The following is a 13,553-nucleotide window of genomic DNA, read 5'->3' on the forward strand; positions in this document are numbered from 1 at the left end:
TGCTGTTGGACTTGGCAGCGGAGCAGCCCTGGCGCTCACGGGCGCCGCCGCTCCATCCTCAGTGGGCTGCCCCCAGCCCCCGTCACGTGGCCGGCTCGGGTCTGTGGCGGGGTTTGAGCCTGCGCCCCTGTGTCCTCGCTGCAGCTCTGTGGCGCGCCTGAGGCGAGTCTCAGGCCACAGGCAGCCTCAGGGTGCACTGAGGTCTGTGTAATTCACTCGGTGTTAATGTGGAGCAGGACATGGGTGGTGTTTCAGCTGTGTCACAGTGGGCCGTGGGAGTTCTCACACTGCGCCTGGCCACAGCCAGGAACGGCGCGGTGCAGTGATGGCGCTCTTCTTAAATAAGGTGTGAATGGCATGAAGACCACCACCAGGAGGGGCGGGCCTGGCTTCTGTGTTCTCATGTGTTGGTGTGGTGGGCGCCGTCACTGGTGCTGCCCCTGGGGGAAGGGCGGGGTGTGTGCCACGCCTGTCTAGTCTCAGCTTAGAGCTTTTGCTTTGAAATGTTTGCTTCATGTGAAGCATTAGACACCAGCCTGGAAGTGGGATGTAATCAGTACCCTTAACTCCTTTTTAAGATACAGGAAACTGGCACTGAAGTGGCATCCAGATAAAAATCCTGAGAACAAAGAAGAAGCAGAGAGAAAATTCAAGCAAGTAGCTGAGGCGTATGAGGTGTTGTCAGACGGTGAGTGGGGAGCGTGGGGGCTGTGCCCCCGGGTGGGGCCTGCAGAGGAAGGCCTGGCCGAGGGGCTTCGGGGTCGTGAGGGGGGTTTTCTGGGCAGACTGGGTGTCCTGTCCCTGCCAGCCTCCCGATAAGGCCCTGTGAGTGCTGCGGGTGCCCTGGCCTCTAGGCGTCTCCCGGGTGGCTCTGTAAGTCTCTGCCTGGCGCTGGAGGCCACCGGGGCTGGGGTGTCGTGGCCTCTGGCCCCCGTCGCCCTCCTGAGCACCCTGTGCTGAGGTGCTGGCTTCCTCCTGGGAAGGCCCTCCTGAGTTTCGGGAAGTCAGGCGTTGCGCACACAGCTGAGGCGCGGACTCCACAGCTTGTAGGCCTCCCTGCCCTGTTAGAGTTGGGAGCTGAATGGCCCTGGAAGCTCAGGCCTGTTGGTTTAGTTTCATGGGTCGTACAGAGGGTGTCAGCCAGACCTTGGGTTCTTGGTAAGAGAAGCCTTGGGGCAGGGCGCGGACTGTGGAACTTCGTGAGAAAACTGGAAAAGTGCTCACAGCGCCTTGCCGGGAAGCAGCCCTGAGTGACCTGGTGTGACTCTCGGCCGAGGCGCTTAAAAGACTAGACCAGAGGAAGTGGACGCCTGCTCTGTTTTAGAAGAAGCCCAGTCGCCTTACTTCATGGCATTGTCCTGTTTCTGTGCCTGATCCAGCACTCCCAGATTTGTGGATTCACAGACCAAGAACATGAGAAAATTTGAGAAGTAAATTCAGATGTCAAACGTGATTTTTGGCAGCAGCAGAACCTTTGAAGCTCCCATGAAAATGCTGCTTTTTGTGTGTATTTGTAAGGGGGAGTCTATTCTTCATGCTTCCTTAGGAAGCCTTCAGTTCCAGGAGTTACCGGCACAGATACACAGCTGCTGTTCTTAGGGCGCTGATGCCCACCCTGGCTGCGGATAGCTTGCTTCCACACTTGTTTCCCTGTTACCCCCTTACTTGCCACACACAGTGTGTCTGCCTAGCCTGTGTGTCTGAGCAGGGCTGCACTGTCACTGCTCTTGTTTGAGAACCATCGCCCGGGCTCGGGCAGGCTGCTGCCTTGCCAGGGATGATGGCCAGGCTGGGGGCTGGCTCCGTGTGGCCCTCTCTGCCCTCGCCAAGGCCCCGTCCTGCTCCTTGCTGTGCCGTGGGTCTTCTCCTGAGTTGCACTTTGTAGTCAGGTCCATATCTAGGGGTGGAGTCGCTTTGCAGCTTTGTAGTGGGGTTTTGATGCAGTGCGTGGCACGCAGTGAGCAGTAAAGTGAAGTAAGTTGTTTTTTTTTTTTTTTGAAGTAAGTCTTTTAAGCTTTACTTAAAAATATTCTGAGGTGTTTTTAAGGGAGTTGTTCTTGTTCAGTCCCTAAGTTGCAGCCGGACTCTTTGAGACCCCGGGGGCTGCAGCTGCCAGACTTTGATGCCCTCAAGTGTCACAGTAAGGGGGTCCCAGCTCTTCAAAAACAAGTGTGGACCTTGAGAGCTGTGGGGGGGCCTTTGGTTCACAGCTTCAGAAACGCTTTACTAAATTTGAGGGAAGAGAACTTGGTCTTTACTGACTTGTCTTTTTAAATTTATAGCTAAAAAACGGGACATCTATGACAGATTTGGCAAAGAAGGATTAAACGGTGGTGGTGGAGGTACGTGTGTGCACACTGGTCTTTCTCCTGGCCTTGTGATGAAAGGAGGTGGTCTGATGATACAGTCTTATGGTGATTCGGTCTGTCAGTAAATAGGAATGCAGTTCCGAGAGTAGGCTGAACTGGGGAGAGGAAAGAGAAATTGATAGCCTGGCAAAGGCCTATTAAAAATCATGTACTAGAAAGTACATACTGGTGTACCTTTTGTAGATAGGAAATAACGTAAAATCTTACTATAATACACTGAGTGTGCCCTGAGATCAATACTGGAGGTTGTGTCAAAAACATCCTTACTGGATGTTGTATCAAAAAACTGAAGAGCCACCAAAGTGACTGCCTCTGGTCGTGAGGCTTAGATGTGTGCGTTTTGATGGAAAGTGGCGCAGTAACCTGCTGCCCCGTGAGCTCCGTGGGGGGCGTTTGGGCTCACACGCCTCAGACCCCTGCACATGCCCGAGCAGCTGTTCCACAGCCTGAAATGCTGTGTGTGGCTGGCGCATCCAGAGCGGCGGGAGCCCCGGGGGCGCGGGCGGCTTGAGGGTGGCTCGAGGGTGGCTCGGGGACATGGACCTGCGTGTGTTTCTCAGCTCCTGGCGCAGGAGACTTTGCTCCCAGCAGCACTTGCGCGAGCTTCGGGTGTATGGAACTCATTCCTCCTTTGGGTCAGGATGCGGGTAGTAACGTGTAGACGGTGTTTGTGTGCCTGCCACGCGGGAGGCCCTGACTGAGCTGTGCTTGCTTCTGTAGGTGGAAGTCACTTCGACAGTCCGTTTGAGTTTGGCTTCACATTCCGAAACCCAGATGACGTCTTCAGGGAATTTTTTGGTGGAAGGGACCCATTTTCATTCGACTTCTTCGGTAAGTTCATCATCTGGGTCGTCATTTACATAACGTGTTCATGACTCACGACAACGGACGTACCCTTTCCGTTTCACCACTCTTGTAGCTTGTCCTTAAACTTGCTGTTTGAGCAGTGCACGAGTTTAACTAAACCCTTTTCCCTTCTTCCTTTGGAAGATGTTTCAGAATTTATACCTTGCACGTTAACATAATAAGAGTTTGAATGTGGAATTTACACCTTGCACGTGAACATAATAAAGGTTTGAACGCTTTGTGTCCTCGGCTATGCGTTTCACTCTAATTAGCTTCCTCTGCAGTGGGAAGGAGGTGGGGCTGCTCCTGGTCGGACAATGAATTCTCTGAATTTCCTGTGTAGGAGTCTGATTGAGAACACTAAGCATCAAGGCAGATGTTGCTCAGAAGACATTTGATTCATAAACTTGTCTTTGTTTTTCTGATTGTGGTGTTAGGACTGTTGAGTTTGCAGTTCCTGGAAAGAAAGGACACCTCTAGAGCAAGGCGTCACAAGTATTCGTCTTTGAGACTAGCTTTGCCGGGACGCCTTGCTCCTCTGGCTGCTCTTCCCTGTAGGAGAGCGTTCCCAGCCGCTGGCCTCCGGGTCCTGGTGCCCGATGCGAGGCGGCGTGGCAGGAATGCCTGTCAGGGTCTGGCGCTGGCAGTGGTGTGAGTTGGGTCGCCTGCCATGCGCACCGTGACGCCTGTTGTCTCTGCCCCTGGGTGGGGAGACAGCGCCCTGTGTCTGCTCCTTCACTGCCCTGAGCCTGGTTGAAAAGACAAGACACCTGCTGCAACCCCTCAGGAGGGCGACAGGAAGAGCAGTTCTGTCTGCAGATAGCACAGGGGAGCCGTGGGCCCTGCACATCGCAGGCGTGGCGAGGAGTAAGGTGCTGCTGTGTCCGGTAGGTGTGGCCCTTCTTAGGGGGCAGTCCTTCTGTGATTCCGTGGGGGTTCGAAGAGACTGTGCTTCCTGTTTACTGTGGTGCCGCCTACTTTTTGAGAGAGTGGCTTGTGGAGGAGGGGTGTGTATATTCGCTAGAGTACAGAATGTAACAATGAAAGCTGAGCAGGGGAGTGCTAGGGGTGGGGGAAGAGACTCATCTGTTTTGAAGGCTTTTTTTTGCATTAATTACTGTTGCAGGAAACATTGGGAAGGCTCCTTGTAAGTATCATATGAAATTAATTACATTCTTTATTAATTATTCTTTATAATTGTAGGAAACATCACTGTAAGAAAGACACAGAAGAGTTTTAATGACTTTTCTGGCTTAAAATTACCTTGGTGTCTCATTACAACCTTTAACAAGCTCCTGATGTGTTTTGGAGGAGCAGGGTAGTGTCCAGTGAGACTGGCCAGGAGTCTGCCCCCTTGAGCCAGGCGTGGAGGGTCCCTCAGGCCGAGGAGGGCAGGGCAGGCCACCTCGCCACGCCCGAGGCCGGCCTGCTCACACCAGCTCTGGCACAGGGTGGTTTTTTTTAAAAAAAGAGTGTCAGGAAAGAGTCCTCAGTGTGTAATGGTAGCCAGATTGTGTTTTTCTTGGGGAAAAAAATCTGATGGGTTAAGCTTTCTCACTAAGAATGGTTTTCCCTGAGCAGCTCTTTCCGGAGTGAAGAGGGGCGAGGGTAGTTGGGGCTGGGAGAGTGAATAATGGGGTTCCACCCTTGTGAGCACCAACCTTCACGTCTTCTGAGTTGAGATTTGTGCCCATGAGGACGTCTTGATGTGCATGTGGACTTGAATCAGAAGAGTTTGTTTGCGGGTCGATGGGTGGAGATTTCTTCTCCTGGGTTCAGAGCCCGCTGGGGGCCGAGCCCCTCAGCCTCTGCCCGGGACTCGGAGGCGCGCGCGCTCTGCACTAGCAGCTCCCCCGTCTCTCGTGGTCCCTGTGGCGGTGACACTTCTCCAATCCGTTCTTGTAGGTGTTCTAGGCGACTTCCATTTTCAGGCTCTCAGGATTTACACACGGGAAAAGAAGCTGCTCCACGGCTCCTGCGTGTATGAAGTGACAGTGCAGCGCGCTGGCGGTACGTTCAGAGCGGGGCTGAGCGGCCGTGAGCCTGAGGCTGTGCTGCCTCGGCAGGCGTGGACTTGATGTTTCCCGGCAGCCACACCAGCCCTGTCACGCTGTCCATTTAGAGGAGTGTGTTATTTCTTGTCTTCATTTTCCACACGACCAACTTTTTTCCTCTACCGTTTTCCAAAAAAAAGTAGCTCAGAGTCTGTTAAAAGACATTCTGAGGTTCACTTTGCATTTATCGGAACATAATACCCCGTGTCTGGTTTCAGACGGCCCAGATGAAAGGGGAGGGACCTTGAAGCGGAGAGCTGGTGGGAAGGACGGAGTCCTGTACCCGGGGCCGCGCTCGTTGTGAGGCCTGCCTCCTGTGGGCTGCGGCCGAGGGCCCAGCAGCCGGGGCCCTGGCTTTCAGACGGAGGGGTGCCGGCGGGGCTGTGGGCTGAGCTGACTTCCCCCTAGCCCTCGGAGAACCTCCTTTGGAAACATTCAAGTGTAAGGATCATGTTACTTTAAATTGCGATGACCCCTTCCTTGGTTTATCATTAAAGGGTGGTGTTAGTGAGATGAGGTTCTCAGACGGAAGAGCCGCCTGAGCCCTAGAACGCGAGTGGGAGCCACCGTGCGGGGAGACGTTTCTGTGGCCCAGCTCTGAAGCCGGGAGCTCCCCTGGGAGCACGCTCACGCTGGCCGGTGGCCCCTCGCGTCCGGCCAGGCAGGCCCGCCCAGCGCCCGGCCCGGCGCTGGAGGGTAGTGAGCTGGTCGTTCTCCCCCCAGGGTTCGAGGAGGCGGCCAGCGAGGAGTTGGAGCCTGAAGAGGAGGCGGTGGCGGAGAGCGCGAGCGAGGAGGACAGTGAGGCGCTGGACGTGGTGTCCAGCGAGGAGCTTGACCTCTTTAGTGACGACGAGCCCAGCGAGGGCGCTAGCCTGGGCGGGGGCGAGCCCCCCAGTGAGGACTTGGAGTTCATCTCCAGTGAGGATGAGGCCAGCCCGGGGGACCCAGAGGAGCTCCTCGAGGAGTGTGAGGAGCTGCTCAGTGAGGACAGCGGGCCCGAGCCCGAGGCCCTGCTGCTGCCCCGCGGCCGGCCCGCTAAGCGGAGCCTCTAGAATAAAGAGTTTCCACCACGTGCGCCTGATGGCTCCCTGCGGCCCCGAGGGAACCGGGGGCTCGGGAGGAGCCGCGGCCCGAGGCCGGCGGTCTCCTGCTGCTCTGGCCGCCTCAGACAGCCGCTGTGTCTTTGCACAGGGTCTTCTCTGTACGCCTGCGTGTCCCTCCTTACGTGGACAGGGGGCCTGCTTGTCTGCAGCGGCCCTGCCTCCCGCCCGAGGTCAGGGTCACGGGCCATCGTTGGGGCCCCTGTGCATCCTGTGGCATACACCGCTGTCCGCTCAGCTTCGAGGCAGCGTGGTTTGGAAGCAGGCACTGGTGAAGTTGTGCTGCTGAGAGAAGCCACGAGTGGGAAAGCGTAGCCTGTGGCTGTGGAGGCAGGGCAGGTGTGATGACCCGTCCCAGGGGGGCACTCCCCTGTGGCTCAGTGACTGCGAAGGCCCTGCTGAGCCCCTGTCCCCTCAGGGGAGGGGTGCTGGGCTGGCCCGGCCCGTCAGTGGCTGGGACCTCCTGCGGGTGGAGCTGGGGGTGGAGCTGCTGTTTCAGGACAGTTCCGTGTGGGTGGGTGCCGGGCAGATGGGCCTCATGGTCCTACCACCTCCACCCTCGACAGGGAGAGGAAAGGCTTCTTGGAAGGCCACTCTCAGAGTTGTTTTCTGGGTCACGAGAGCAGTGGCCGGGCCCCAGGCTTTGCATGGTCTTCCTGGGAATCCAGGGTTGGTTTTGAGACTTCAGTGGCCTTCCCGGCTCCCCCATGGCAGAGCTTCCCGAGCCCATGCAGGAGTCCAGGCTGGACTCCTTCCTCCTGGCATGGTGGTCCCTGTGGCTGGGGGCGGTGGGCTGTCCTGGCCGCAAGCAGGGGGAGGGCGGCTCCCTCGCAGCTGCTTGGCGAGGGGTAGAATTGCAGGGGCCTGGCCTCCGTCGCCACTGAAGTAGGGGGTCTAGGTCCCTTGCGTGTGCTCAGCACCCTTGGCTTGGATGGCTGTTTGTAACTGCTAGAAAAGTGTGTTCCAGCTAGGTCTGTCGCGTAACTAGGAGTCACATTTGTAATGAAGCTGTGTACACAGCTGGAAGCAGGATGTTCATTTGCTGAGTATTAATCCCGGGCTTGCCGTGCACTGCCAGGCACCACCCCTGATGCCGGGTCAGCCATGGAGAAGTGCCCCAAAGCCCTCCTCCCTGGGGTCCCAGCCGTGTGTCACCCATGGCTGTTTTTGAGTCACTTAGGTTTGTTTATTTCAGATAGTTTTCAAATATGTTGTTTTCTACTTTTGACTATGTGAGAAGAAAACGTTACAAACTTCGAGTTGTTGCGAAGGAGTGTTTTGACTTTAGCTTGTGGCGTTGGGGTCAGTGCAGGTGGGGTGGTCGCGCTGGAGTCTGTCTGCCGTCCTGGCTTTTGAGTCACGTGTCGGTCCTTCCTCAGGGTTGCTGTGCCTTAGCGCCGAGACTGTAGTGGAGGGGCCTGTTTTTGTTTGACATGCTCAGGAGGATGCTTGTTGGAGTTGATGGTGTTTTCCTTTGCTGTGCAGTTGTGTGCGTGTGGCCTGGGGACTGGGTGGTGAACTCTGTGAGGACAGGACCTGCGCGCCTTCGCTGTGTACCCTCGGTCAGGCCCTTGGCTCTGCTCCTGGGGGCACGTATGGCTCTAAACATCTTTTTGCTTAGCTTTCCCCTTAAGTCTTCTTACGAGAATGTGCTCGTGTGAACATTTGGAACACGTTTGGTGGTGGTTTTTCACAGCATTCAGTTGACATGTTTTTTGTCATAAGTTTGACATTATTACTTAGGTGTTTGCAGGCATCACCTTAGTGGATTTGGCTTGGTGTTTCTGAGAAGAGCAGGACCGTGTAAGATTGCAGAGGAGTGTTTCTTCAGGACACCTGGAACAGGGACCCAAAAGAGTTAAGTCTTAGTTAACAGGCTGGCCACGGGCCTGCTTCCGCGTGTCTGTACCCGATGATGCAGTGTTGCGGGAAAGGACCTGGCTGAGCACGCCCGTGCCGTGACCAGGGAGGCGGTTCTGGCAGGCTTGTAAATTCTGCGTTTAGGGTCTCCCGAGAGACCCAGCAGGGTGGACCGACCTCTCTGTTAGAAGTTCAGTGCGATCATGGGCTTGTTTGAGTATGAGGACCCACGCCTGCCAGACCTGCGGGCCAATGCCCTGGTCTGACTCTGGAGGCCCTCAGGCTGAAGAACCAGCAGTGTTCCAGGTCAGAGACCGGTGGCCAGGAGAAGGCTCTTCTGTTTGTGGGAAGCGTCGGCCTTGTGGTCTGTTCAGCCCTTGCGCGATGGGAGGGGCGCATTGACACTGGGATGCCAGTCTGCTCCACGGGGCGGGCTGATCCACACGTTCCTCTCATCCGAGAACACCTTTGAGGCGGCCCCTTCACTGGACACAGAATTCGTCCACTCGTTGACGTCTACATGCACCATCTCCTTCAACCATAATTCATCTCCAGCAGACCATAGCCAGGTCATAATTGAGCCAGACTTGATGAGGAACGTGCGTGTCGTGGAGAACACGCTGCCCTTTCCCAAGTAGGAGGTGAGGTCCGGGCGCCAGGCTCTCCTGGAGGGCCCCTGCCGAGACTGACGCAGAGCTGCCTTTGCTGTGCTGTGGCAGGGTGTAAGCAGGCCGGAAGACACAGCTGTGTGAACGGTATGAACACGGGAGCAGTGGGGCCAGAACGCAGCGGCAGGCTGTGGCTCCGGGCAGCTGGGGCCTGCTCTGGACAGGACCTGTGCCCTCTGCCCACAGCAGCACCTTGGCTGGCGGGGCGGTTCTGGGCGCCATGTGGAGTCGAACACGGCCTGGGCAGCATGTTCGGTTACGTTATGTCTGATTCAGATTTACTTACAAGATAAATGCACTCTTTACCCCTTTTACCCTCAAAAATAATAACCATACAGACTGAACATAAGAATTTGGAAAACAAGCGAGGTCGAAGGACAGAGCGGGGAACCACCCTTGTCTTGTTGCCAGTTGAAAGCCCACTGTGAACGCTTTTCAGATGTTAGAGTTGTGATGTACGTTTTTTCTAAAGCTTAAACCTGATGACCCTTCAATAACCTTCATTTAACATGCTCTCCATTTCTATATTGGAAAATTACGTAATTAGGGAATTTTCAATTTTCACTATAAAAGCTTGGGGGCCCTTTAGTAAGTTATTTCCACGTTTGATGAGTTGATGTCCATGAAGTAGACTGAATTGCTGGATGAGAGGGTCTGTTAATTAACTATTGTATTTAGCTTGGAGCCTAAAGGTTGGGAAAGCTTATGACCTGCTCAGTCACGTCCGACTCTTTTGTGACCCCATGAGCTGTAGTCCGCCAGGCTCCTCTGTCCAGAGAATGCTGGAGTGGGTTTCCATTTTCTCCTCCAGAGGATCTTCCCGACCCAGGGGTCAAACCCACGTCTCCTGCGCTGGCAGGCAGATTCCTTACACTGAGTCGCCTGGGAAGCCCCAAAGCTCAGCGCCACCTGTGCTCCACACCCGCGGCAGCCTGTGATGGGAGATGGGAGCGCTGGTCTCAGCGTGGCTCCTGTTAACACGTCCTCATCATCACGACTTTCTAAAAAAAACCTGTTGTCTACTGTCACCATGACCTACAGATGAGACTTTTCATTTTTAGGGTTAACTGTTGTGACTTTACTATTTGAAATTACACGTTAAAATTCGGTGGCTACTGGAATTGTAAAAATCCATATTTAGGCTGTATAATAGAAAAGTGTGCAAGGTAAAAGACTTCAAAAATGAAAGAATACAAGAAAACAAAAAAAACGTAACTGAAAACCCAACTGGCCTTATTCTTATAATGTTACTCAACTATCTTTTGAAGTAGCTTCTGAACAAGGTGATTTTATAATTATGAAAGTTCATTTAGCTTGATGTAAACAAATTAAAACCATTTAATGGTGGTATCAAGTGGACACTGGTTTAAGTTGGTCCCAGTAGTTTTGTGGAGAGTCTTTGCAGGTTTCAGTTGCTGTGTGAGCCTTAAATTATAACTAAACGAATTGCCAGAGCGGTAATGGAAGGAGCGTTGCAGGAGGACACAGGCTGTGGCTGTTTGTGACTCAGGAGTCTGCGGAGACCTGTGCTTCAGGAGCTCTCGCAAGGGCAGTGAGCATCTCAGGCTGCCCCTGTGGCTCTTCTTGAGAATGCGGTCACACCGAGTCCAAGCCGTACTCGCCACATCTGTGCCTGAACCTGGGTGGTTGTAACATGAGTGTAATCGCCTGCTGTCCTGCGACTGGATGGATGGAAACGTGTCAGCGTCGCCATGTAGGCCCCTGATGAGAGTAAGGTGGAAAGTAACTTAGTTGAATGCTTGGATTTTATTTGAACAGGATGAAGTCTCTCTCGAGATCTATAAAGTGTTTTGACTTTAAAGTTTATGATTAGGCTTTGTACTTATACTCCTGACTGTGGTAATGATGGGACTGGCAGCCATGTTTACAAAGCCGCTGACAGAAGTGGCCTCTTCAGGCTGTGCCTCACGTGGTGGCACGCACACAGGCGCTGGGGAGCGTGGGACCCGCGGCTCGGAAACAGCAGTCTCTGGGCTCCGTCCTGTTGACGGCAGCACCTGCCTCCTAGCACTGCCCAGGTCCCGGCTCCCCCTGGAGCTGGGGGAGCAGTGCTGCCTTGGGCCGGTTCCTGCTCGGTCCTCCTCCCGCTCCTGCCTTCTTTCTAGGTCTCTGAAGAGGCCGCCAGTGACCATGCTTTCTAATGCCTGCTTCTTCAGGCCTGCTTTCCTGCACTGTTAGCGGCGCTCTTAAGAAAGGCTTGTAGTTTTTCCACCTGCTTCCCCGTCCCCGCTCTGAGCGTTCCTTCAGCTCGGGTCTGCCTCTGGTCATTGCTGGCTACCTGGGGGTTCCCAGTCACGGTTGCCTGTGCGCGCGGGTGTGCTGTGAGCCGCAGTTCCCACTTGCCTTCATGCTCGTGACCTTGTTCTGCTCACTGTTCTGTTCCTTTCGCCACTCAGATGCATGAATTTCCTGCTTTGATCATGATGCCTGCCTGGTTTAGAAATAGGCCATGCCGGTTCTCTTGCTTCTGTGTCTTGGGTTCGTTTCTTTAACCATCTGTCAGGAATCCTTGCTTTGATTTCTCAGAGAATTCCCATTTCCTAGAAAAAATACAGCACTGATTGATTTCACAGTGAACTTAATAGGGAACCTCAGTGAATTTTAAAAGTTTGTCTAATTCATGTTTTCAGTAAGTGCTCATTGATTGGTAACAGCCACCAGAAAGAGCTCCGTGTGGACAGCTCTGCCCTCAGCTCTCTGCCCAGGTCTGCGGTGCGTATTGATGACCTTGAGCTTTATGTTGGGACACATTGTGTGCTGGTTTTAGATGAGTCTCGGAAACCGCAGTAAAGCCGCAGGTGAGATGGATTGCTCTGAAGGCGAGCTGCGCTGTGGAGAAGCTTTGCTCCTGCTGGAACAGTGTCAGGAGGCATTGCCCGCATCCACTTTGCAGCTCTCCTGTGGAGGAGCACCCCGGGGTCAAGGTTTCACTAAGCACTTCTGTTTCTTTTTAGAAGACCCGTTTGAGGACTTCTTTGGGAATCGAAGGGGCCCCCGCGGAAGCCGGAGCCGAGGCACGGGCTCATTCTTCTCTGGTTTCAGCGGATTTCCCTCCTTTGGAGGGAGATTTCCTTCCTTTGATACAGGTACTACACCCTCAGACTTACCCTGGTGTCTGAGTGGACGCCAGTGCAGGCTTCTTTCATTCAGGGCACTTTGCAGTGTGCACATGCCTTTTGTGGAACAGCTTGGATTTGCCACTGTTCGTGTATATACAAATCTTTGCTTAGTAACCCCCCCCCCACCCCCGTAATTTTCCAAAGAATGTTATGCTTGAGAACCTACTTCAGATCTTCACTATTAAAGGCCAGTATTTAATGAAATTCTTGGTTAAAAGGAGTGAGGTTTTGGGATAAATAACTGGAATAACTCAGATAATCTCATTAAATCCTTTTTAATCTAACCTCCTCGGCAGTTTAAGAAAAAACAATGTCCTGGGGAGTCCCAAGTTGATGGGGTCAGGAGCTAAGGCTGTAGTGGGGCCTGCATGTGCCATGCGGCGTCTACTGGTGCGGTTTGGTGCGTGGCACTGGCTGGCGACTGGAGGCCATCCATCAGCTGGAGTCGGGCACACAGCCTGGCGCAGCCGCATTTCATGTGGAGAGTTGGAATCTCAGCTCTTCTCTGGTGCTCGCCCAGTTCCTCTGTCTGTTCTGGGCCTCTCTTGTGTGAGCGTCCTACGCTCTGTGGACAGCACAGGGGACGCAGCTCCCAGACTCTGCTCCTCCGAAGCCAGGGGTCTGTGTCACCCAGGGCCGGTGCAGCCGTGCTTCCCTCCGGCAGGCCCTCTCCTCAGATGCCACGTAGTATGCCCGGATTTAAGGGAGAGTCAGAGAAAAGAAAGCTGGGCAAGCCTGTCAAAGAGTATTTCACTTACGGAATGTGTGTGGCACGCAGTCCTTCCCTTTAAGGAGCTGTGGGGAGGGCGTGTTTCTGCTGTGAGGGGACATTCAGGATGGGACAGGCAGCGGGCTCCAACAGGCAGAGCAGCCTCGGCCCCAGCCCAGGGTGGACTTGCTTCGTTGTGACTTCTGAAAGTCAGGGTTTCATGTCCTAGGTGAGCGCCTCATAGCTGAGCATTAGTCCATGAGCTCCAGACCCATGCTTCTCCTGATAATTGTGGTATTCTTGCTAAAATTATTTCAGCCTCCTGGCAGTTGAGATTTGTATCCCGTGTGGTCACAATTACAGGGCACCAGCAGAAGCTTGTTGGGTGTGCCAGTCTGTGGCGGGGTTTGCTCCATCCTGTGAGATGCATGGGGGCAGGGTGCTGGCCCGTCGGTAGGGGAGGTGCCTGGGCGGCTCCACAGGGACGTGCGTCTGCTTCCCTGGGCTGGCCGCGTGTGCTGCGCTCGTCTCTGACCCCTCTGCTTTCTCTTACAGGGTTCACTTCCTTCGGCTCGCTAAGCCACGGGGGCCTCACGGCGTTCTCCTCCTCCTCGGCCTTCGGCGGGAGTGGGATGGGTAACTACAAGTCTGTATCGACGTCGACGAAAGTGGTGAACGGCAGGAAGATCACCACCAAGAGGTGCGGGCCTGGCGTCTGTGTCCTCAGGCGTAGGTGTGGGGGGCATCAGCAGTGCCCCCCCGGGGAAGGGCAGGGTGTCTGGGCCATCTGGGCCCCCTCTGATCAGA

At 54.6% G+C, this 13,553-nt stretch overlaps 1 protein-coding gene across 11 annotated transcripts in view; it reads left to right on the top strand.

Moving 5' to 3' along the window:
* Nucleotides 1-13,553, top strand: part of DNAJB6 (DnaJ heat shock protein family (Hsp40) member B6) — a 51,936-nt gene that overhangs the window by 20,909 nt on the left and 17,474 nt on the right. For 9 of the 11 annotated variants that reach the window (XM_040260537.1, XM_040260544.1, XM_040260534.1 and 6 more), the window contains exons 3-7: nucleotides 579-688; nucleotides 2,283-2,342; nucleotides 3,090-3,200; nucleotides 11,873-12,004; nucleotides 13,302-13,446. In XM_040260537.1, coding sequence (XP_040116471.1) covers nucleotides 579-688; nucleotides 2,283-2,342; nucleotides 3,090-3,200; nucleotides 11,873-12,004; nucleotides 13,302-13,446 — 558 coding nt within the window. Of the gene's footprint in view, nucleotides 1-578; nucleotides 689-2,282; nucleotides 2,343-3,089; nucleotides 3,201-5,120; nucleotides 5,226-5,992; nucleotides 6,340-11,872; nucleotides 12,005-13,301; nucleotides 13,447-13,553 lie in introns of those variants that run through there. The other 2 variants (XM_040260542.1, XM_040260543.1) reach the window with 2 other exon arrangements.

Source organism: Oryx dammah, unplaced genomic scaffold, assembly GCF_014754425.2.
Source record: "Oryx dammah isolate SB20612 unplaced genomic scaffold, SCBI_Odam_1.1 HiC_scaffold_18, whole genome shotgun sequence".
Taxonomy (NCBI): Eukaryota; Metazoa; Chordata; class Mammalia; order Artiodactyla; family Bovidae; genus Oryx; species Oryx dammah.